This window comes from Corvus cornix, chromosome 22 (genome assembly GCF_000738735.6).
Source record: "Corvus cornix cornix isolate S_Up_H32 chromosome 22, ASM73873v5, whole genome shotgun sequence".
NCBI lineage: Eukaryota > Metazoa > Chordata > Aves > Passeriformes > Corvidae > Corvus > Corvus cornix.
Window position 1 is genome coordinate 2,818,704 of NC_046351.1, and position 25,350 is coordinate 2,844,053.

Below are 25,350 nucleotides of genomic sequence, written 5' to 3' on the forward strand. Positions count from 1 at the left end.
CCTCGTCCCCTCTCTGCGCCCCATCTTCCCTCTTCCCCATCTCCTCTGCGCCCCATCTCTCCTCGCACTCTGTCTCCGCTCTGCTCCCCACCCTCGCTCTGCCCCCATCTGCTCTCCGTCCCCCACTTCTTCTTTGCCCCCATCTCCTCTCTGCCCCCACCTCTCCTTGCCCCATCTCCCCTTTGCCTTCCATCTCCCCCATCTCCCCTTTGCCCATCTCCCCCCTGCCCCCATCTTCTCTCTACCCCCATCTTTCCTTTCCTCCCCATCCTCCCTCTGCCCCCACCTCCCTTCCGCCACCATCTCCCCTTTGCCCCCATCTCCCCCACCTCCCCTCGGCCCCGTCGCAGGGTCGCTGTCACCACGGGCAGGAGCGCACGGGGCTGCTCTGTCTCCTCCTCTAGAAACCTGCTCTCAGCCGGAGCCGCCTTTGGCTGCCTCCCCTCATCCCCCGCAGGGAGAAACCGGGGTCTCCTGGCGCTGCAGAGGCTTAATTGACTCGCAAGGTCACTAATTTCAGCTCCTGGAGGTAAGTCCTTGTTGCCAGCTCGTTTTCATCTCTCCCCCGTTTCTCACACCCCTCACCCATCTGTCTCTCTTTCTCATCCTCTCTCCAGTGCCATCAATCAGCCCTTTTCCCCCCTGAAGAGGGTCTGCACCAACGATGCCCCAAACCCCAGGAAGCTGAGTCAGCGTTCTGCTCCTGCAGCCCCACTGACCCAGCCGCGATCCCAGCTGCTCCCGCCCTCCGGCTCCGCGGTGTTGGGAAAAGTGAGGAACAATGGGATTCCGGGAGCACTCCACCATTGCTAGGCTGGGGGAGGCAGGGGACAGGCTGGTGGGAGGAAGGGAGGCACGGAGGCAGAGCCCCTTTCTGCCCTGCCCGGGGAAGGGGAGCAGCCGGGGGGGAGGAGGTGCCCGGACCCCATCAGCCTCCCTGGAACAGCGAGAGCCGCACGCCGGGGAAGGGGAGGGGGAGAGGGTGGGTGTGATGGGGGCTGTTGCTCCAACCTGATCGAGTCCATTTGCCAATTCACCACTCGCATCACTTCCGGAGCAGTCCTCAGTTTCTGCTGCAGAGTGAGCTTTTTTTTTTTTTTTTTTTTAATTATTTTTTAATTTTTTTTCCTCTCCTTCTCTCTCCTTTTCCCTCCCTCCCCATCTGGATGCTGGGAACTTGAAGCCTCCTCCCTTAATTGCAGCAGGATCTGCCCCATCCTTGCCTCAACTTTGCGCTGCATCAAAGAGACAGAGCGAGCCACAGGCTGGCTGGTGCCGATGGGGGCAGGGGACCTGCCGGGCACAGCCCTTTGCAGTTGATGTTGCCGTATCTCTAGGACCCAGATCCATCTCTTTCCTATCGCTTTCCTTTTTTTTCCCCCACCTCTCCTCTCCCCGCGTGTGTGTGTGTCTGTGTGTGTGTGTGCAGGATCCTCCTGGTTACCGCTGTTGTTATTCCCCCTTAGCAGGGAGACCACCCCAGCCATGGCTGAGAGGAAGCAGAACGGGCGGCAGGGAGAGGAAGAAGAAGTGCCAGCCTTCTTCAAAAACCTGGGCTCGGGCAGTCCCAAGCCCCGGCAGAAATTCTGTGGCATGTTCTGCCCGGTGGAAGGCTCCCTGGAGAACAAGACCATCGACTTCGACTCGCTCTCGGTGGGCCGCGGATGTAACAAAGTCGTGGCAAAGCAGAAGGATGTTGCCCACCTGGGTCCGGATGCTCCGTCCGTCTATTCCAGGCAGAGCGGGAAGGGAGGGGAACCATCTGTTGAATTCGGGAGGAAGGTGGAGATCAGGAGTGCCACGGGGAAGGAGGCGCTGCAGAACCTGAATGACAAGGTGGGTGCATATATAGAGATATATATAGATATATATTGTGTGAGGTGAACTCGAGCAGGCGATAGGCTGCAGAGAGGACGGATCCTCTCCACCTGCAGCCGCTGGCTTTTATGTCCCCTGCATCCGTGTGGCAGCCCGTGCCTTCCCCTCGGCAGCAGCATCTCTGGCAGAACCTCCCCTCCAGAGCTCGAATGCTGTCCGTGTGCTCTCTGCAGGTGTGCGAGAGGGGGGCACAAGAAAAAAGGCGGCCCCCCCCTCCGCACCCACAAACACCCCGCCCTGCCCTCCTGTTTTGGGAGAAACAGCGACTTTTTTGTTTCTTAGGCGATTCCCCAAGCACGAGGGCAGGGAAATGCCCCACCCAGGCAGGGAATGCAGCTCACGGAACAGAAACGCGATTGTGAGCAAAAGAGCATCGATGAGCTTGCACCTACCGGGATCAAACCCCTGCAGGCTTCTTCCAGGGGGGTGCTCCTACCCCTGCTGCCAGGGGAGGACAGGCGCCGGAGTGACCCCTGAGAGCTGCATTTCAATGCCAATTTTCAGCAGGGCCGCTGGCTTTAGTGGGAATTTTTGACTCGGGAAGATCAGGGACTTTCACAGGAATGTGGCATCCTCGTAGTAACCCAGGTTTTTAAGACTCCTGCAGATATTTCTCATTCTCTGGGTTTGTTGGGGTGTAATAAAGCCCATCCTCTTCCAGAGGCAAAACCCACTAAACCCATGGGTCTGGCTGACCATGCCCATCTGCTTTCCTCTGTAAATCAATTTGAACCAGTTTTATTCAGCTGTGAGCCAGGAAATACTCAGTGAACGCCTCTGACAATGCTGGCTCCTGTGCAGAGGCTGGAAGAGCAGAAATTAATGAATGAAGTACCCACCAGCAGCCTGCTAAACTCCTGGCATAGGGCAGGAGTTTCTCTGAGTAGTCTCCCAGTGGGTTTAGAGCAGCCCTTTCTTCTGTAAGCTGTTTCTAGGATGTGCCTTCTGATTTTTAATACTGGTACGGATTGTGTACGCTGGGCAGAAGTCTGCCTGGAATTCAGAATATGGGCTTGTTCACCACTTTCTCCTGCTTTCAGAAACATGAAGTGTTACTGGAGGTAATATAGAAATAGGAATTAATAAAATTTATTGGTTATAAAATAGAGGCTCATCCACCCCAAATCAGCCCCTGCTGCAGTGACCAGCCATATTTCCACATGTGAACCACTGCTGTCAGAAGGAGCTCACAAAGGCAGGCCCAGATTTTCAGAATTCCCACACACCAGCCCCAATGAGGAGGAGGAGGAGGATGTGCTCCATGCTGCTCCAAACCTAGCTTCCCAAACCCAAACAAAAGTTTGCCACTACAGATGCCTGAGGTTTGCTCTGACCATGCTGGAGTGGCTACTAATGGAGTAACTTTCCATGATTTATTTGTCTTGTTGGACAAATCAAGGTGCATTTCAAGAATAAAGGGCTTTTTCATCCTGGGGAGTCAAAGGTTCTGCAATTCAGGACACTTTAAGAGCTAATTTTGGACAATTTGATGTCCTGTGGGACATAAGTATAAGCAGGATATACATTAAAGAGATCGATTATTTTCTGATTAAGAAAAAAAAGTATAATAAAAACTTAAGTACACCATTGTGAAAAATCAGAATCCACCAACAATATTAATAACATTTTTTTTAAAGTGTGTTTTTTGGTTCTATTTTTTAATATTATTGTCTAAATGTTAACTGAGGGGATGAAATAATGGGATGGTACAAAACATTTAAGTTGTTTCTCATTAGCTTTACTTAACACTGATGCCAATGGATCGTGTTGTGAGGGGTGGTGAGCATTGGGGTAAGTGCAATCTCTTGGGATAAATGTTATACTGTGGATTGGGAATTTATTGCAGGAATATTTTAGCTTTGGCTTTCCAGCTGACTGCACCCATAGCTTGAATCAATGGTTAAATCCTCAGCAGTTAAAATCGGTTTTATGGATTTAAAACACAGTCATCCTTTCTGTCACTTATAGAAAGATCTTGTCTTAATCCCCTTTGAAATAGTTAACAAAGCAACATGGACAAGCTATTTTTTATATTTTTCTTTGAGGTCTCAACTGTCAAGAGGATAAAAAGGGGGATGTAATTATTCTACATTAAATAGCAATATATTGTTCTGGAGGACAAGATAAGGGCAATCAAATCTCTCAGTATCTGTCCTGCCTGGGACATTCTGTAGCCATCTATCATGTGTTGCCCCTGGGCTGTGCTGCCTCATAATTCAGTGTTAAGATCATCTCTGGAGGCACCAGGAAGGCTCGGCCTCAGTTCTAGCAGCCAATTCAACAGGTCTGCAGCTCAGCTTGGAGCCAAGCTCTGCTGCTTCCAGCTGCCAGGCCTTGGAGAACTGACTGTGCTTCTATTTCCCATCTGAACTTTCTCATCTTCCCTGTTTGGGCTGTTCCTGGCTGGTTCTGGAGCTGCTGGTTCAGTGCTCCGAGGCCCTGACCCCAGCACTGGGGTGTGCCAAGAACGGCGTCTTCAGATACGGGATTCCTTAAATGAGGCACGAGATCCTTGGCCTAGCTCTCAGGAGCTGCTGTGCACCTGCAAGATCATTTCCTGCAGTGGGATTTACCCACAGGATGATCCAGGTTGGAAAATCCCTCTCAGACCATCGAGTCCGACCGGTGACTGATCCCCACCTTGTCCCCAGCCAAGAGCCCTGAGTGCCACCTCCAGCCCTTCCTTGGACACCCCCAGGGATGGGCACTCCAAACCTCCCCGGGCAATTCCAAGGCCTGGCCACCCTTTCCATGAGGAAATTCCCACTGGTGTCCACCCTGAGCCTCCCCTGGCCCAGCCTGAGGCCGTTCCCTCTCCTCCTGTCCCTGTTCCCTGCGAGCAGAGCCCGACCCCCCCGGCTGCCCCCTCCTGTCAGGGACTTGTGCAGAGCCACAAGGTCCCCCCTGATCCCCCTTTGCTCCAGGCTGAGCCCCTTCCCAGCTCCCTCAGCCTCTCCTGGGGCTCCAGCCCCTTCCCCAGCTCTGTTGCCCATCAGCTCTGCTTTGTAGTCAGGGCAGAAGCTGGAAAGTTCCTGGTCCCAGAGCTGGAATGGCATCCCAGGGCAATATTTCCCTTTTCCTTACATGACCAGTCTTGAGAGAGAAGCATTTATCTAGGGTTTGAAAAACTTTGGCCATTGATTGCTTGAGCTGGGTCATTCCTGCTAGTGTATTTCCCAGACTTTCTCATATCTGTAATTGCTATTCTTTCTGTCTTTCTCACCTGTTGACATTTTTGGGACAGAGACAGTATTTTAGGGAACATCTATAGAGAAAAGCAAGGTTTAATTGCGAGAGAGATCACAAGGGCTTTAATCCGGTTTGTAGAGAGAGCCTGAGTAGCTGCTCAGACTCTTCAACACCAGTACAAGCCCTGGGATCCCAGATCTCTCCTTCATTTGCCATCTTGTTCTTACTCCAGTAGTTCAGGTGTTTCCCTGTGTGCCTTTACATCCCTTTTTTACCTCTCTTAAAACAGTTCCTGGCCCTCTGGGAAGCACAGAGCACTGTGTGTAAACTGCTGGTCTGAACCAACAAAGCCTATTGTAACAAATAACAAAAATGAAAAAACAGAGAGTAGGAAAATGTTTTTATTTTAGAATTGACAGGAGAGGACTCACTTGCAAAACACTGTCATGAAGCTTGGGACATGACTGGACTTTCTCCTAAAACCTCAAAGCTCTCAGGATCATGGTTGTTCATTCCTGGAGAGAAATAATGAAAACAGGATATTGTTGAGAGCTCAAATAATCACAGACTCTGGAACATTAATGGAACTGTTGTCTAAAACAAAGGAGCTGTTCCAGACAGCTGGAAATGCAGTCCTGAGTTTAATTTGTTACAATGCCTGCAATTTTTCTAGCCTTGTTTCGATAATCATTGCTCACAAAATAATCAGGGAGGATGGCTTGCATGCTCTTCCAGTGGGTCAGGATGGTTTGTGGAAAAAAAACTAACAGTGAGGAGCAGAAATGCCAAAGTCCTCTCAACTTCTTCTCAAAGCCATCATTCTGCACAGCTGATGTTCCATACATCCAGTGGATGTCTTGTGGAGTGGTTTTATGTGCAGAATTTACCAATACCACATTTTCATGCAGGAATGAGCAAGGGGCCTTGATACAGGGCCAATGTATTGTCTGGGTTAAAGATTTGAGGGGGAAATTTAAACACTTGGAGCCAGGACTCCCTGCTCAGCTTAGAGCTGATACAGGTTTTACCCCAAGGCATAAATGCAATTCCTGGCACATGGGAGTGGCAGTTTGGTGTGCCGCCCTTACATCACCGCCCTGGCCATCATTTAACAGGCCCCATCTGGTTAGTAGGTGCTGGGCAGTCATTTAGGGTCTGCCTGAAGTCTTTTACCTGCAGGGCTTTGACTCCCTGTAGCACCCATCTGTCTTGTGGCACATCAAGTCTGGGTGTATCTGCTGGGATGTTGTTTTAAAGTTGGGAAATGACGTTGTCAGCAAAGCCCAGATGGGGTTGGGGGTGGGTGTTCTCATGAACTCTCTTAGCTTAAAAGCATTTGGGAGCAGGAAACCACCCAAACCCAAACCTCTTTGCATTTGTGTGTGATTATCAATGTCCTGTTCTGTGATCCCCTACCAGAGTGCAGGAATGAATCTCAGGGTGGGAGAAGAGAGGTCAAAATTCCATTTTTTCCCTGAGTCATGATCATCCTCCATCTCAGAGGAAGGCAAAGCTGGCCGGCACAAGCAGGGATAGCAGTGGCTGAGAGCCTGATGCTTTGCCCTATAGGTTTTTGGGGAAGGAAAAGGGATTATAATGGTAAAAAACTGTGCAAATCACTGAAAATAGGCATTTCTTAGCCCCTACCCATGGTTCCCACAGGCCTGGAGGTGCCAGAGGATGAAGGGGAGAGGCAGTGACAGCGAGGCCTGAATGTCCCATGCCTTTGTTCCAGAAGTTCTGCATTTAGCTGTAGTGCAGGTCAGGGCAGGATGTGGCTGTGAGCAGTTTGGAGAGAACAGCACATTTTTTCTGTGAATTGTACAACCCCTGACAGAGCAATCCCTGTCTAGAACCCTGAAGAGAGCCTGGCTCATTCCCGGGTACATGATGGGGAATTAACTCTGCTCGGCTTGTTTAAGGACAATTCATATCATGGTGCTCAGGACATTTCCTCTAAGAAACACACTCCAACACTAACAGCTTTCTTAAAATGACGTTTTTGAACCTCCTAAAGGGTTCTCGGGCTATTAAAAGAAGCAAAATCAATTGGAAGTTACTTTTAATTTGCAGATCGAATGTACATTTTGATCGACCTGTTTGTGTGGCTAGAAAGTGAATCTTCCCCTCACAAAATAGTCTGTCTAGTCTGTATGCAAAAAAAATCAGGCTGTTTCTCTGAGAAGCTGTATGATTTTTACCTCCTCATAGTAACATGTTTGACCCTCATGGTCATTTCTTAATTTTAATTTTCTCCTGTAAGATAATAAAACAAGAGATGCCTGTGGTCAAGTATAACAGTAATTTAATTTATAGTGATTAATAATGGACAGTTCTTTCACCATCTTTTGGGGAGGACAGATATATAACTCATCCTGCCATGTATCAGTCTGGATTTAATCCTTCCAACACTTCCTAGGATGCAGGAGGTTGCTGGATCCATGGAAAACTCCTTTAAAATCGTTGAGAGTCGGAGCTGATGCAACAATTGGCATTGGCAGGATCATGACTGAAAATTAGGGCCTGATGGGTGAACTCCTAAAAGCTCTTTTGGCCCAGTTTATTTAAATCCATCTCTGATCTCTCTTTTCATTAAGTTTTAAAATGGATGCTTCCATTTCCAGGGTTTTTAATTTCATGGCAAAATGCCCTTGTGGACACACCTTTAAGTATTGGAGTGAAAGCAACTGGGTGTTGCAGAAATTCTGTGGGCTTTGTTGCCATTACACTAAAATTCCACAGAGGAAGAAAATCTTTTTAATACTTCTTTTCCCAACCATTCAGTAACTCCACAGTGGGAATAAAATTCTTTGCCAAGTGCTTTATGGTAGTTCACAGAATCTGTGAGTTAAGATTCAGAGCTGGTATAAATTGATTTCCACTGATGCTTGTGCTGATTTATTTCAGCATAGATTTATTTTGATGATTTTAGCATAGATTATCACTGCACAGAGATTCTCATATTCCGGTGCCATTTTCCCTCCAGACCTTTCCAGGATATAAATTTAGACATGTATTTGCTCCTTTAACATGAAATAAGTTTTTGCTGCCAAGAGCCTCACAAGAAATGCTGCAGCAGCTGGGCAGGAATGGCTGAGGATGATCCTGGCCAATATTTCCCCCAAATATCTGAAGCCTGAGGATGGGTCAGGGATACTCTTGTCCTTCCCTTTATTAGCATTGCTTAGGCAGTGCTCATTAATGTGGCACCTTTAACTGTAGCCTGCTCAGCCCCCTGTGTGCATTAGTAGACCTGTGGAAGACAAAGTGCATCAGCATTATCCAGAATCCCGTCACTTCCCACAATATCCTGGCACTGCTGTAGGGCAGCTGGGCTGGATCCAGCTCTGCCAGGATTTAAGGAGGAAGTTCAATTCTCTTCTTTTAACAAAGGACCCAACTCCTGCCCCTGAACATTTCATACATAGTTACTTTTCTTCATTCAACTTGTGGGGGAATTTATGCAGAAACTAGAGATTTACCTGGGGAATTACTTAGAGAATCATGGAATGGTTTGGGTTGGAAAGAACCTTAAAGCTCATCCAGTTCCAACCTCTGCCATGGGCAGGGACACCTTCCACTGGACCAGATTGCTCCAAGCTCTATCAGAACCGTCTAAAAAGAGCAGGATGCACCTCAGTAATTCCAGACTGTTTCCCGCTTGTTCTCATCCCAACATTGTCCATTAGCTCTTCTCCTCCCCTCCTGATCACCTGCCCTCGTGTGTGTTTATACAACAGGCAATTTCCATTCCTCACCTGTCTTTAGGCAGGCTAAATAAGCCAGTTTGCAACTACATTAATTTTTAAATTACGTATTTTGACAACCTTTTAGCTCATTGCTAAAAGCAAAGAAAATTGGGGCATATTGGTGTGGTGTAATGCTGCTAAAGGACACATTTGGGAGCTCAGTTCTGGTCCTAAACCATGGAAGCTTTAAAGTTTTGGTGCTCTGTAGATGTTGCCTCTTCAACAACTGTGGCTTTCCAGCCCTTTAATCTCTGTATTTATTTCATTCTGTACTACTTAGGTTCTTGCAACAAGGTGATGAGAAAGACAAGCTAAGTGTCACCTGGAGATTGGTTATTGCTTTCTGACCCTAGTCACTGCTGGATCCAAGTTATGGAATATATGATTATGGAATAATTAACATTCAAGAACTGCTGCTCTGAATTAAGCCCACATGCAGTAAGGAGCCTCATTAAAAAAAAAAAAAATTGCAATACTTGTGTTTGGGCAGATGAGATGGGCTCTAGGTGTGTTAGTGATCCACTGCCCAAGGCCTGGGTGCCAGCTCCCAACCCTTGGCCAGTGTGTGATTCCTCTCTGGTACTCTGCTACGTGCAAAAAAAGACATGGAACCATTCAGATATGAAACCGAGGAGGAAAACGAGCATCAAAGAGAAAAAAAGGAACAGTTGCACTGTCTAAATTTAGAGACCTGATGTAGATTCTTGCTGCCATGTTCTGAACAAAAATATGCTGAGGTTTCAAAACTTCTTCCAGCACACATCAGAGGGTCAGGATAACTCATTTAGGGTTGTCTATTCTAATCATTAAATCAAAATAAAGCCCTACAGTCTGAGAAATTAACCATTTTGCCACTGTCATAATGAGCCACTTTTTCATTTGTGGCTAATTGGATATTAACTGATTCACATATCAGCTCTTTAAGTGTTGTGTGATGTCCTACCTATACCTGGGAAAAACTCCTTCACTATTTTCCTTAGAGCTTCCTGTGAAGAAATGAACATAAAAGGTCCTGATAGGGGTCTGTTTGAACAGATGTTGTCTTTTTAATGATTTATTGCTCTCCCAGAGCAAAGGTTTCATTTCTTAACTGGCTCTGCACAGTGTGTTTGGGTATGTAGAGATCACAATTTCGTGGCAGGCAAAGCTGCAGTTTGTGCGATGTGGAATTCCTCATGAGTGAGGGAAGAAGGTAAGTCTTTGGTTGTTAATTATCAGTTATAACCTTCAAGCAGAAGTTATTTTGTGGCATTGAGTTAATTGATTTGCGAAGGTAATTCATGGCTTCGAGTTCTCCAAGAAATGTGTTGTACGCACACAGCACAGCTGATGTCAGAGGAACCTGCCTGGGCAGGGATCCCACCTCCCTTCCCTGCACTGGGACAAGTGCACTGTAAACAGTGAGGAGATATTTATGCCATTTAATGCATTTCTTTCCTTGAAGTACCAGCTTATGGAGTTCAGGGACTGAGAAATTAAGACTCCAAGTGTGACTGAAACATGGAACACAGAGTTGGCAGCACTGGAGTAGTAAGGAATGGCCCGAGGGACCAGAGAGGATCCCCACGCCCGGGTGCGTAGTTCTGAGCCCACATTTCCCTGGCACTAAAGCTCCAGGTTAGTGACCAGAGGTGTCTCTGGGGCTTGCATCCGGGCTGGATTTTCTGGACGAGGTGTGAGAGAAGGCAGACTAAGAAACCAAAGCGTCGGGAGTGGCTTCAAATCTTCATTTCCACACCCCCGCCTCCTCCCAGTTAGCTAACTGGGAGCGCCAGAAAGGGTGGGGTGGGACAAAGAAGATCGAAAGCAGCGACTTCCCCATCGGGCATCCTCCGTTCTGCCGGTGGGGGGGCTCGGATGGTGGGGTGTCCGCAGCCCCGGAAATGGGGGGGGGTCGTTCCCGGGGGCTGCAGACCCGGCGGGGGATGAATGGGGGTGTCCGCAACCCCGCCAATAGGGAGGTCCTTTTCGCTCCTCCGGGGGGCTCGCAGCTCCAGCAGGGCATGGATGGGGGTGTCCGCATCCCCAGGGATGGAGGGGGCGTTCCCGCTCCTCCCGGGATGGGGTGCAGCCTCAGCGGAGGATGCATGGGAGTGCCCGCACCCCCGGCAATAGTGAGGTCGTCCCCTCTCCCCCCGGGGGTGCAGCCCCGGCGGTGGATACAGGGGAGTGTCCGCACCCCCAGGGATGGAGGGATCATTCCCGCTCCTCCCAGGGAATCTCGCAGCCCCGGCAGGGAATAAAACGGGGTGTGCTCATTTCGCAGAGCCCCGCGGCTGCCCCGCCCAACGCTGCAGCTTCGGGGCCTCCAGGAAGCGGTTGGGTGGGAGCGGGGGGCCGGGTGGGCGGTGCCTGGCGTGTCCCGATGTATTCCGGTCCGTCTGTCCCGATGTATCTCTCCCTGTCTCTCCCGGTGCCTCCCGGTGCTCCCGATCCGCGCTCCCGCGCCTCGCCGCCGGGAGCGCGCGCGCCCCTCCCACCCCTTATTTGCATTCCGGCGCGTCCCCTGCTCTCCCATTGGGCGGAGGCCGCCGCCGATTTGCATCCCCGCGGGCGCTCAGCCAATGGCGCCGCGCGCCGGGCGGGCGGGGCCCGGGGGCGGCGGGGCCGCATGCGCAGCTCCCGCCCCGCCGCCGCTCGGGGCTGGGCCGGGCTTGGCTGGGCTGGGCTGGGCCGGGCTTTGCCGGGGCTGGGCCGGGCTGGGCTTCAGGCGTAGGGAAGAAAGGGAAACGCGCAGGGCTGGCTGCTTCTCCCGTTCCTGCCATTGCGGAGAGCACGGTTCGCCTCCCGCGCCGCGCCGCGCCGCGCCCCCCCCCCTCCCCCCGCTACCCTGCCCCGGGATCGCAGTGATTTGGCCTCGGGGGATTTATTTTTATTCTGTTTTATTATAATTTTTTTTTTTTTTTTTTTTTTTTTTTTTTTTGATCTACGCACCGGTGGAGGGGAGGTCGTGGAGCAGTTGCTGCGCGGGAGACAATAGCGGTGCAGCAGCCGCCGCGCTTCTCTTTAAAAAATATATAACATTATTGAATAAATACATCGGGGGTTGATTTCCCAAGATGTCTTATCAGGGGAAGAAAAATATTCCGCGGATCACGGTGAGTGGAGCGCAGGGAAACAGCGGCGGGGAAGGGGGAGGGGTGCGCGGGGATGGAGCCCTTTGTGTGCCGGAGCGATGCGGGGCTGGGGCAGGATAATGGGATCAGGGATAATGCGGCGCTTCCTGTGCTGCAGCGTCGGGGGGGCTCGGGGGGGCCGGGGTCGGCAGAGCCGGGAGATGCTGAGCCCCGGCCGGAGGCGGATTCAGCGGCATCGCCCCGCGGCAGCGCAGCCCCGGCCCCGGAGAGCATCGGGGACCCCCGCGCGGGGGGCTCGGAGCCCTCGGGCTGTGCCCGGGGAGGGGTCCCTGCCCTCGGGCTGTGCCCGGGGAGGGGTCCCTGCCCTCGGGCTCTGCCCGGGGGGCTCTCCCAGCCCTCGTTGTGTGCCTGGGAGGGGCTCGGTGCCTGCCCGGGGGCTCCATCCCCGCCCGCCCCAGCCCGGCGAAGGGCGGCTCCGGGCGGGGGGGATAAGCCCGAGACCCCAGTCCCCGCCGGGCTGGCGCTGGGGATTTTCCAGGATCGCCTTTTCTTCGCCAGGAAGCTTCTGGCAAGGCGCAGGTTTCGGTGCGATCCTGGGGGAGCAGGGAAGGAGCCGTTACATAAACCCCTCCGTCGCTCTCCTTGTTGTGGGAGCCGATTTAGGGCAGGTATTGCAGGTCCAAGGGTACCAACTTTTGGTTACGTAAGCTATCCCCGTCTAACGGGCTGCTGGAGCTGCTTATTTTTTTTGACACGAGTTTTTCATCCTTGGCAGCCGCTCCTCACCATCCCCACGGACACACCCATCCCTTCATCCTCGGGGGCAGGAAAAGGAGCTCTGAAACGGGGCTTTGACGTGTCCGGTTTGGGCAGGAGTCGCTGGGTTGTACAATTGCGGTGCTTAAGGAATTCAGGGGATGTGCAAAATGGTTATTGATAAATGGAGCATCCTTTTTTTTAAAATTATTTTTCTTTGCGAAGGAGGGTCAGTTTTGCTCCGCGAGTCCAGTGGTAAGGAGTTCAAAAAGCTGCCTCTGTTTAAAGGGCGGTGGAGGTTCCTACTGTATCCCTGTCACGGCCCAGGAGTAGCATGACGCATTTTTCTTCTGGCTGAACGCTCTGATTTATGTTGTGTGCACCCAATCCTCCTGCAAAGGGGGTAGGAAAAATCAGATTTTGCTCCTATTTGCTGTTGTGCAAATCTGGAATTATCAACCGAGGCTAATGCTGGAAGAAGGAGGATAATGGATGTGTGGCTGCCCTGATTTTGCTGCTGAATAGACACAGATTTGGTGGCAGGCCCTCGAAGGGATGCGAGCTGTGTGTGCTTTTGTCTCCAAGGTGGTTGAGATGAGCAGAAGGATTCGCCCTGATCTCAGAGCCCTCTCAAGAGCCCAGCAGCAGCCCTGGTTACTGCCAGAAGCATCATTAAAATGCTCCAGGCTGCGTTTTTGTGGCCACTTTATGTATATTTTCCCTTCTTCTTCCCTAATTGATGCCCAGGGTGTTAGGACTCAGGCTGTCGGTCACATCCATGACCAGGCTTTCCCTTTTTAATGGCACAAGGAGCCTGCACTGGAGGTGGGTATCAACACTGCAGTGTTTCTGGAAACGGTAAACATGTAGGACAGTTTGCTGGAGAGGCTGGCATTGAAAGACAAGTGGGTTTTTCACACCCCACGTTAATTCACTCAGGCTTATTGGCATTTGCAGCAGCTCCTAAATTTAAATTTTGGGGGTTTCTTTGTATTTGAAATCGGTGGCGTTGTCCGGGGGAGTTCTCCATTGCAGCAGGAAGAGGAAGGAGAAGGAGGAGGGAGATGGACTTCACATCTCCTAGATGCTAAGCAGTGATATAAAAGATGGATATTATGGTATAAATCAGTATCTGATGCAATTCGTGGAATTTGGTGCTAAAAGAGCCGTGTCAGTTGAGAATTGGGTACTCCAACTCTTCAGCTTTTTTATGAGGAATTTGGGAAAACACCTGATTGTTCCTTCTGTTTGTTGACCAGTGGAGTTGGCACCTCAAAACCGGGCCCTGAGCTTCCCTGTCACTGTTTTACATGTATTTTTCTATAAGTTCTTATATATTTTTTTCTGTAAGTCCATGGCACCTCTGAGTTAAAAGTCCAGCTTTTGGTTTCCCCAGCCTTTGGCTGTGCTGGTATGGCTTTGTTCTCTTCCAAAGGCGTTTTTAGGAGGAGGGAAAAAAGAATCAGAGTAAGTACAAGTGCATGTCTGAGGGCCAAAGGTGTGGTTTAAACCAAACACTCACAGCATGTATGTGCTTTGCTTTAAATATTCATCTGCTGTAAAAATGCATCTGTGATGTGTGGATGAGGGAACCAGGGGGATGTAGCAGCCACTTTTAACTGTCCTCCCAGTCAGGAGCTCTGCAGTGGGTTTCACTCTTGTTTATGAGTACTGCAAAAAAAAGAAAACCAACATTTGTTTTTGACCTAAGATCTTGAAGAAGCAAGCTGTAACCTGGGCTGGGATGAAATCATGCTGCCTGATAGCTGCCTTTTTGTAATTACCTTCCTGTTCCTGCCAAACTGTCTTCTAATTTCAGGAAATCTTAATAACCATTTTGTAAATCCTTCCCTTAACCCTAATTTGCTAAATACATGCTTATTTCCATCTGGTTCTGCAGTGGTGCTCTGAAAAGGCAAGGAAAGGATCCTCTGCATCAAAACATCACTAAATTGGACCAAAGGAGCTTGTTTGTGTTGCGTAACCCCTGGCAACAGACTTTTGGGCCATTTTCCTGACAGCAGTTGACTCACGTTGAGCCAAGTAGTGACTCCACTGTGTGGGTGCATATAGGAAATTTTGCATACAACCAAGGCAGAAAAAAATAAGAGGTGTGGATCTAACACGTCCCTCCAAGTGTTATTTAGTGCTGCTGCTGCTGCAGATGATGGTGGCAGGCTGCAGGTAGGAGTGAAGCTGCCAGAGCAGACGAGACCACTGGAACCCACCTCCTTCCCTGTTCTGACTTTTTTTTTTTGAATTTTTTTTTTGATCGTCAGTGTGATGAAAGGCCTTCCAGATGAAATAAAACATTTTATCTTTCCAGTTGAAAGTGCAGCAGTTGACTTGTGTTTTGACGTGGGCTGGTGAATAATGCAGAGGTTGTTGCCTTCCCTCCTCTTTCATCTCTGGAGTGACACTGCAGACTGTCAGCTCTCCCACTGAATAATTGTGTCTTGTGTTGTGCTTCTTTTGTTGCAGAGTGATCGTCTTTTGATCAAAGGTGGTAAAATAGTTAATGATGACCAGTCCTTCTATGCAGACATTTACATGGAGGACGGGTTGATAAAGTAAGTGAAGCCTCATGGTGGGATTGGGGATGCATGGAAATGCACTGCAGATTGGCTGGAGTAGTTTAATCTCAGAGAGCTCTATTAAATTGCAATGAAAAATTAATATTTCCACCTCTGTCGTGGTGTTTAATGAAGGAGCTTTAAAAGCAGGGTGTTGAATTAAATAAACAACTAGGCCGAAACCTCACTGGCTCCAAGGAGGTACTTACATGCACTTAATTTTAGCCATGTGAGCAGCCCCATGCTGAGATGACACATGTGTTTGAAGTTATCTGTGCTGTAACATTTCACTGAGTTATGACTTCAGATATTTTGAATCCAGAGTTCAGCATCCTAACACAGTTAATTCTCTTTTAGGCTTGGAGGCTGGACTTAGGTGACCTCTGGAAGTCTCTTGCAGTGCTGACTTCTCTCGGTCTGTGATGCAAGGATCACTCCAGCCCTCCTTCTTCAAGTTAAAAATGACCCTGTAGTGGAAGAGGTTCAGACCTCTTTCTGTGTTTTCAGGCCTGAAACATGCGTTCCTGGCACATTAAATGTGTTACAGATTTCTTTGGAAAATTACTCTTAGGAAAAAATGGACAAGACGGAGGTTACAAACAAGGAATTTTCCTGTTCTGGCTAAACAGCCAGCACATGTGCTTTTTTAATCAAGGTTAGAAGTTAAAGGAGCCAGCCAGAGACAGCTAATTAATTGCAGTGTGTCATCCACTACTGCACTGCTAAAAATAGGTCTGTGAAGAGCTGGACTGGAGAGACCTCTGAGGGTCTCACCAGGAATTTGGTAACCAATATCTGCTTGAATTTATGTTTGTGCAGGGATTCTGTAATACTTACACATGAGAGGAAGGTAGAAAATACAGAAGCAAAAACTCTTCAGTGCTCCCAAGCCAATGGTAACATCGAAATTGCTGTTAGAGAGCTTGAATCAAAGTGTTGAGCTGCCAGTTAAAAAAAGCCCCAGTAAAGCTGTGTTTGGTGCAGTGATCGTCCATGACCTGCACAGCCCCTTCTGGAGGGGCTCTGTCTTTTCCTTCCTTTAATATTGCCCCAAAATCCTGAAGGAATTGCATGCTTCACTCGCTGTTATGCAACTGCTTCCAGGGGAAGAATGAAACACCCTCAGCCCTGTGTGTGCTGATCCTGTGCCCTGCTTTATATGGAAAAAGACAACTGCAGCCAGGCTAAGTAGCACTGGGGTGTTTGTTTACATGCTGCTCACCTGGGTGTGCCTGACCTGCTCCTTGAAACCTCTTTCCCCAGGCAAATAGGGGAGAACCTGATTGTGCCAGGGGGAGTGAAAACCATCGAGGCCCATGGCAGGATGGTGATTCCTGGCGGGATCGACGTCCACACCCGGTTCCAGATGCCAGAGCAGGGGATGACATCTGCTGATGATTTCTTCCAGGGGACCAAGGCTGCACTGGCTGGCGGCACCACCATGATCAGTAAGTGCCTGCTTTCCTCTTCCAGCAAAGCTGGGCTTTTCTATTTCCCCGATAAGAACAGGAGCTGTGGGAGTCACCTTGTTCTGGACCAGTGGGTGATGTCTGGCCAGGTTGCTGGGGAAAGCTTGTGGGAATAAGGGTGGAAAAGCAGGACCCCAGGATTTCCCCATCTTGCAGTTGTCACTCGTTTCACTTGTCTTCCCTTGCTGGTGATGTGACTTCAGCAGGTTTTTGGGTCTGCTTGTGCTGGAACCAGTGTTACTGTGACCTCTGGCTCCAGAGTGAGGAGCAGATCCCCCACATTCCTGTGCTTTGGTCCCTTGTCTGTGGAAAGATGTCCATTGTATTTCTCACACCCAGAAGCCTGATGCCAGTGTTCTGTGTGTCTTTGAAAACTGGGCCACTTATTTCAGGATCTGCACATGCCCACTTCAGCTTTAGCACCAGGATTTTTGTTAACGTAGCTCTGTTTGTACTCATCTCCTCCTCTGGAGAAAGAGAGGAATTGGAAAGTGAAAATACCTCAAAATAAAACAGACAGACTGACTGACTGTTGTGCTGACAGCAGGATCAGACATTCCTGGTGTTCCCTTCTGCCTCTAAAACACCTCAGGAATGGCTTCCAGGCTATCTGTCCCTGCCTGTGTTAGCCACTGGATCTTTAAAACTCCACAAGCAAGTCATTGTTGGTAACCTTGTTTGAGCCAGAGGAAAAAAACCAAACCCTTCTGTTGCAGAGCAGCTGATCAGGTGTAAAACTCTACCACAGTGTCCCAGGCTCTGTTGCTGCATGTGGGAATGAGGGATAAAGGTGTGAAGTGATCCAAAATCTGAGCATCTCGCAGTCTTTCATGTACTCTGAGGTGCTGCCATTCCACAGGAGGGGAGTTCAGGCACAGAGGAATAAAAGAATCTGGTTCAGAACAGGTATTAGTGTCTATTGTCCAGTTCATGGATATAAAGAGATCTTAGGCACAGCCAGGAACCAGCTTAACTCTCCTCAGTTCAAACCAAGCTCCGCACGGACTGGAACATCCTCGTCTCCCAGAGCTTGGTTGTGAGCAGTCCTTGATCCCTGGCCTGGTGGGTGGACTTGGATTGATTGACAGGAGGCTGGAGGTTCTGTCTTGGTCTGATGCTTCAAAGAAACAATCTTAAAATTACCTGGGAAATTACTTTTCATAACATTATCACTTCAGGCTGTGAGGTTTGTGGCTGAAGATAAGCTCACACACACAGGGGATGTGGCTGTGGATGGTGCCTTTGTGCACACTAATACCCACTTCTCCTTCAAATCTTTGCTGTCACTTTGAATCAATAGCACTGAAATGGTTTTTTATTTTCAGCCTCAGTTCGTTGACTTCGTTTTGTTGGTTGTTCCTTCATTAGGAGTACACCTGGTTCACACAAATTATTGTTTTGTTCTTCCTTGTTAAGTCGAATTAGATCAAAATAACATTCTCTGTCATCTGCATGTGACCTTCCAGCAGCACTATTCCCCTCAGTGGCACCTTTTGAAAGCAGAAATTGCTTTGGCAAAATTTTTTCTGGAGTAGCCCTTTACTTTGGTTGCCTAATTTTACCTCTGCAGAGCCTCCTGTTTCAGAAATGCTTTATGTGTGTAAATATTTATTGCCTTCATGGCTGTAGTACCTGAATATCTCACTAATGGTGAGATACCACTTTTCTGAGTTAGGGAGGTGGGAGGAGAATCCCCCATTTTACAGTTTCTCCTTTTACAGCTGTGAAAATGAGCATAATTTGGATTATGACCATGGGCAACCAATTCAGAGGAGGCTGGTGATTAAACTTGACCATCCTAAGTATCTCAGATTAAGACACCAAAATACAAAATCATCTCTGAACAACAAAAAAAAATCTTCCTGTGACTGCAGCAAGGACTAATTGGGTGATGGAGAGACATTTCTGATTGGGTGGGAATCTGCAACTGGAGCAGTGGAAAGCAGGATGAATGATCCAGAGTAGACTTCAAAGCTTTGGAGCCTCTGCCCTGTGTCAGCTCAGCTGTTCCTCTGAGCAAAATTACAGCATTTGCAAAAGTTTTTCCGCAGTGAAGCCCTGGTGAACACTCTCTTGGTGGGTGGCCCTTGGGCTTCCCCACAGCAGGTGGGAGTTGTGGTGGATAGCAGCATTTTTTTTTCTTACGATAAATGGGGCAATATTTAGTGAACTGGATTAATGGTATCACAAATTGCAGCCTGAAAATGACACTCTTATCTCACTGTATATTTTAAATGCTGGGAGTTTTCAATCTGATCCTCCTGTGGACTTGTATGTCTTTGTTCTTCAGTCTTTTTTAGGAAAAAGCACTTCTTTTTGGATGTGAGATTTGTGGAAAAAACCACCCAATTTCCTCATTAGTGCTTTAAGCAAACTTTGTGTGGTTTATTTACAAATACCTTTACTCCATCTGTTTCTCTGTGCATAACCCTCACTTTGGGCACACAAAACAGCTTCCTCAGCTTCATGCTTCAATTTGTTTCACATTTTTGTGCAGGAGGGCATTTTAAGGCTGTTTACTTGTTTTACACACAGTTTTCAGTGAAATCGAAACAAGAACCTTGGATACGTTTCCCCTGATGGTTGGTTTATAAAAATTGTGGGTGAAATTCTGGCTTTGGTGAGTTTTGGCATCGACCTGCAGTGCCAGGAATTCACCTGGAGGATCTGCTTTGGTGAACCTCATTTTCAGCTCAGATCAAATTCAATGTTGCTCCTTTAATTCTCATGGCAGACACATCCAAGGGAAGCACAGGCATGTAACCTACTGTTTCCAAGCCCTGTCCTCATTTGCTTGCTCCCCTCTGAATTCATCCCTGCAGCATCACGGGGGGAATCAGATGGGTCCTGCTGTCAAATGGAGCAATTGTGGGGTTTTTGTGGCACCAAGGGAGATTTATCCTGGTGGGAAACAGATGTAGCTCCATTCCAGGGCTTCCCAGCCCATCAGGAAAAAGGGGCTGGGGGTGATGGTCCAAACCTGCTCTTTTGTCTCTCTGTCGCTTGCTTTCCTGAGCCCTCCTTAGGTTGCTCCACTCAGGAGTTAGGGCTGATTTATTTTTCTGCTGGCTCCCCTGAGGCCATCTGAGCAGGAATTCCAGCTATGATCCTTCTGTCTCTCCCTTCTGCAGTGCCAAAGGCTCCAGCTGACTTTGCTAGCAGAGGAACAAACAGAGTTGGTTTTGCCTGAAATTACGTACTGTGATATCTTTGTTTTTCTGCAGTGACAATTTGCATGGTCCTTTTCTCTGTCCCCACCGTAAAGCAGTGTTGGTGTGGGTATGTCAGCTGAACAGCCCTCCCTGGGGGTTTTAGGATAACGTTGGCTCCAGGAAAAAAACTTGGATTCTCGCCCTTTTGAAATGTCAGAATGCAGTGTTTGGGCATTAAGTTGAAAGGAGAATTCCAGAACACTCCACAGAGAATTTTGAAGGAGAGAGGAGTATTAGATGTGCTCCAACCTCTTCTGGTTGCTTCCCTAAACTCCCCTGTATTCCATGCAAAGAGAACAATCCTCCCAGAGTTTTGGAAAAGGGCACTGTCTGAAGTTGCCCTTTACAAGAGGCTAAAATTTTGGTGAGCTAAAAATGGCGTTTTTCATAGAATCACAGAATATCCTGAGTTGGAAGGGACCCCCAAGGATCATCAAAGTCCAATGCCTGCACAAGACACCCTATTTTTCCCAACTTGAGCTAGGTTAATACCCCAGGATATAACCCAGTCCCTGGAGCTGTTAGAGGGGGAAGAATCCCTGCTAGGAACAGAGTGGCCTCTCGGAGCCTGGTGATGGTTTGGTTGCTGATTAACTGTGATGAGTGAAATCCCCATCAAACTCAGTGGAAAAACTCCCCCTGATGTGAGCAGGGGCAGGATTGCCTCTCTCTGCTGCCAGCCCTGCAGGAGGGTTGAAGAAGTTAAGCTCTGTGTATTTATTGGCTCTCTGATCCCCGAGCCTGTTTAATGTCCCAGTGAGAACTTCATCCATCCAGGCCTGCTTCCGCACACATTTGAGCCCCTCCTCCCAGACTCTGCTTCTTCCCTGGTATCTGCTGTCCTTGGGTGAAATCTCTGGCTGACATTGCCTCTGTTGACTCAGTCAACCACTGTTGTAATCAAAGAGAGAAATTACAGTGAGAGAAATTATAGCTTTTTCTGGCCTGGTGGCTTGGAAGCCAGCAGCCTTTTGAACTCGAGCAGCAGTTATCCTAATGACATGGGGAGGGAAGGCTGGGGAGGGAAGCCTGTGTATCTTGGGAGGTTCAGGAGATGAAGGGGAGCTTCACATGGGCTGCTGTGGGCTCCCTAATTCCTGACCCTGCTATTAAAGAGCTCCCGTGGGCAGCATGGCAGGGATTTGAGCTGCCCAGCCACAATCAAACTCACAGTGAGGTGACACCAGGTCTCCCAGGTCATCCTGAATATCACCTCCTTGCTGGAAGGAGATGTTTCCAGTCAGAAATGATTCCTTTCCTCTTGGGTTTTGATCTGAGTGTGACAGAGAATGGAGCTGCCCCAAAGGAGATCAGAGTCTCTGATAGTCTCAGCTTAAAGTGGGCTTTAGACAAGGTGAGGGTGTGGGGTGGTATTAAAACCCACCAGTGGAGATTAGATCATATTCTACCTGACTGGGTGCATTTATTTTATATTATCAGGGTTAGTCCTGTGCTGATCTAGAGTGTAAATGATGAAAGGAGGAGGAGGGAAGCAGAGACAGAAGGAGGTGACAGCAGTGATCAGGCAGGGACTTGTGGCTGAGCTGGAATTATAAAACCAAGTGTTTTGCATCCAAGAGCAGCGACCACAGAGCTGCAGTGTCTCCCCAAGTCCCTGGCTGTGTGTACACAGCACTGCATTGTTCCACAGGAACCAGCCCGTTTTGTTTCTCTTTGCACCCAGAGATGAAAGAGGAACTGTGTGCTGGGACCAGCCCTGCAGACAGGCTGCCCTGGCTCTGGAGCTTGTTTCTCTTTCTGGCAGTGGTTCTTCTGCCCCAAAGAAGTGTTTAATTCTCTAGAAACGCAGTGAGAATGTCCACAGATTATTGGGGATTTCTCTGGGTGGGAATCCTGGCTCTCTGTGACTGGAATAGTGGCATCACCACGTAGGAGTGCAGAGTCCCTCCTGCCCTGTCCCTCCTCTCCCCAGCTTCCTTTGGTCCTTTTTACACCCCCAAAACCAGCCTTGGCCCTGATTCACTCTAAATCTCTTTGCTTCACCAGCTCCCAGCTTCCTGCTGCTGTGTTTGTGCCTTTCATTCAGGGCAGGCTTAAAATCCTTAATGAGAAAGTGGGGCTGTAAGCAGAGCTGGGCAGTTCCCTGGTGTGAGCTCCTCTTCCTGAGCTTTTAAACCCCTCTAAGTCCATTAGGCTCTGCCTGCAGCGGGTTGTGCAGCCTGTGTCCTGGGGCTTGCTCTGCTCCCAGCATCCCAGCAGTGCTGGATGGGATCCCCCATTGTTCTGCTGGGGATTCCAGCAGGGGCTCACGGGGATCTGCCAAGCCCTTGATGTCCCTTGCCAGAGAGCACAGGAGGAAACAGCTGTGCAGACCTCAGATGTGTTGTGTGTTTCTGTGTGTTCTGAGGGGGGTTTTTTTGACCCTTTGGGCTGCAGCTATTGTTTGCCACCTCTCTGTGCTGGGAGAACAGGCTCCTGTGAGGAGCAGGGCCCTGTGAGGAGCACACAAGGACTCGGGAGCTGGGTGGCTGTGCCTGGGGTGATGCAGGAGATCTGTGGGGTGGTGAGGTGTTTAACCCTGGCTGTCACATACTCATCTGGGCCATCGTCCTGCCTCAGTGCTGAAAGGTGAAATCACTGGCCCTGGTGTTGGGCTGGAGCCCTGTGAAACCTCCGCAGTCCAGCCTGGCTTGTTTTTGAGTCAATCAGGAGATTTTTCTCGATTTTCCCACCTTTTCCTTCCCCAGAGCTGCTGGGGATCCTGCCCCTTGTTCCTCTGCCGCCCTTCTGCCTCCTCTGCCATCCTTCTGCCTCTTGGCAGCACGGATTTTTTAAAGAGCAGGCGAGGGGTCCCTTTCTCTGTTTTGCCCCATTCTGCTCCAGCCCCTCCCTGTGCAGGAAGGAGGGGATGGAGGCAATTCCACACGTGCTGGAGCCTGGTTTAGTTCTGAACACACGAGTGCTGGAGTGGCAGCAGCTCTGACAGTGCAGATGTGGCTGACCTATATTTTTCCGTGCGTCCAAAAAGCGGGATTTATTTCAGGAGAAATTAACCCATGTTGTCTGTTGATGCAATAGCACTTAATGCCTCTTACTCTGTTTAATGCTGGGGCTCAGCGGTGCTGCTTTCCCACTGTGTGGGGAAGAGTTCTTTTGTTTGAAGAGCTGCTTTTAAGTGCTTTTCTTAGAGAATCAGAATGGTTTGGGTTGGAAGGGACCTTAAAGATCATCTTGTTCCAACCTCTGCCATGAGCAGGGCACCTTCCACTATCCCAGGTTGTTCCAAGCCCTGTCCAGCCTGTCCTTAAACACTTCCAGGGATGGGGAACCCGAGCCAGGGCCTCACCACCCTTATAATAAAGAATTTCTTCCTAATATCTCATTTAAACCTGCCTTCCTTCAGCTTAAGGCTACCTCCCTTGTCCTATGACTACATGCCCTTGTTAAAAGTCCCCAAAATCCCCAAATTCTTGCTTTCTGTGTCCAGTGCTCCCATCCCCAAGTTCCAGGCCTTAGAGATGACACAAAAGAGAAGTAAAGAGACAGTGGATCTCTCTGATGTGCTGTGTCTCACCCAGCCACTTACATCAGTGGAAAATGTACATGATGTTTTCAAGGGTGCAGTTGTAAAAACTGGCTCCTCCAGGTCTGCTGTGGATGGAAAAAAAAATCTTTAAAACTAAATTATTCACCTCCCTTCATATAACATCATTAGCTGCCTGTGATAGGTTTTCAGGGCATGTGTGTTAAACCTTGCTAGATAAAGTATATTAATCACCTTCAAGCCTTGACAAGGTCTTCAAAGAAGCAGCAGAAAATAGTGCCTCCAGCTCTTTTCTCTGCCTGTTTTTCTGAGCAGGGAATTTTTGTCTCCCTACCAGTGTTCAACCCCTTGGCTGCTTTTGCCTTCCTGTGAGCTTGACTCAGCAGAAAATGCCCTGGTCAGGCAGGACCTTTCAGCTCTCCACGTTGGGAATTAGCTCTGTGTGCCATGGGAGGAATGCAAGGGGAGCCTGAAAGAAGCAAAGGCTGAAACCAACTGCAGGATTCCCCAGTCGGGATGGATTTGGAGTGCTGTCTGTGGAATGGGATTTGATGTCTTCGATCAGCAGAGCCTCTTTTCCCTCTTTCCTTCAGCCCCTGTGCCTTCAGAGCTCATAGATCCCATCTGTTTCTTAGAAACCAGATTTTTTTTTTTTTTTTTTAATCTTTCTGGTGAGAGGGAGAAATGTTTGAGGAATACAAATGAGCTCCTCCTGTCTGGCACACTTCTGTCACACTCAGGAGCTGCCAGTTGTTACCAGCTTGGGGCTGTGCTTGCATCTTTTCACAGCCCCCACTCCCATGGAAGCCCTGTGCATTTGCAGGGAACGCAGGGGTGGACATTTAGGAGTTAAGGCTTCTGGGAGAACTCTTTTTTCCCCCTTGGTTCACTGCAGTTGGTGTTGGTACCGCCTTTGCAACAATGGGAATGTCATTCCATTTCTCCGTGCTGGTTGCTGGCTGTCCATAATGGGAGGTGGCTTTGTTGCTGAGGGGTTATGGCTTTAATTCAAATTAATTAAGCTCACCTAGAGCCTCATATCATAAGTAAAAAGTGATTATTTTTATGAAGAGCTGTCTGAGAAGCTGATGTGGGCAAGCAAGGAGATAATCCCTGTCCCTCCCACTTGTCATCTGCAGATCCTGAGGAAAGTGCTTTTGGCTTCCTATTTTAAGTATCAGAAGGAACTTTTTGACTTCACATACGAATATTAACTGGGAAATGCTTTGGTTGGTTTTCAGAGCCCACCAGAAAGGGCTCAGCTTCTGGAAGCTTCCCTTTCGGCCACTTCTCTGGGTGTGTTTGCACCAGATTGCTTTTGTCCCTAGAAGCAGCTACATATGTGCAGCGTGGATATTTTTGGAATCTGGGGGACTCACTGGTGGTGTTTTACATATGAATGAAGTTCCCTGGCGCAGCCTCCAGGCAGCAGGAGCTGGGAAGGAGTTCCTGGAGAACCCTCCCAAATTATGGCACGGCACTGAGTTGGTGCAGAGAAGGGGGGAAGCTCCCAAGCTACAACACACTGAGGGGTTTGTGCTCCCAAACTGGGGTTCTTCATGGGACTGGCAAGATTCCAGACTCCTTGAAAAGCCAGGCAGGGCCAGTTCAGCAGCCAGGGGCTGTGTTACAGGATCTCTGTTCCAATATCCCGATATTGCTTAAAAAAATCTCTCTTTCTGGAGTGGGTGTCAGTTAATGATACTTCCCAGCAGGCTTTTCTTTACTTCAGATTAGATTTCTCGGGATTAGTATCAGTGTCCCAAGAGAAGAGTTCAGCTACTGATGGGCTTTACAAAGGACTTTTCAGCCTGATGGGCAGAGGCTTTTTTCCCACCGTGAATGGAAGAAGTTTTGGAAAGTCTTCATAGCACAGCTGAGAAAAATGTAGATGTGCAGGGTGTTCTTAGAAGTAGAATAAGGCCATGGAACCAGGACCAGA

At 49.0% G+C, this 25,350-nt stretch overlaps 1 protein-coding gene across 3 annotated transcripts in view; it reads left to right on the forward strand.

Annotated features, from left to right (window-relative positions):
* The first annotated feature begins 621 nt into the window (after positions 1-621).
* DPYSL2 (dihydropyrimidinase like 2) overlaps positions 622-25,350 on the forward strand; it is a 53,722-nt gene continuing 28,993 nt past the window's right edge. Inside the window, exons 1-4 of one of the 3 annotated variants that reach the window (XM_019291212.3) lie at positions 622-771; positions 1,467-1,836; positions 15,131-15,219; positions 16,486-16,670. In XM_019291212.3, the coding sequence (XP_019146757.1) occupies positions 1,486-1,836; positions 15,131-15,219; positions 16,486-16,670 (625 nt within the window). In that variant the 5' untranslated portion in view covers positions 622-771; positions 1,467-1,485. Of the gene's footprint in view, positions 772-995; positions 1,081-1,466; positions 1,837-11,513; positions 11,915-15,130; positions 15,220-16,485; positions 16,671-25,350 lie in introns of those variants that run through there. The other 2 variants (XM_010408272.4, XM_039564227.1) reach the window with 2 other exon arrangements.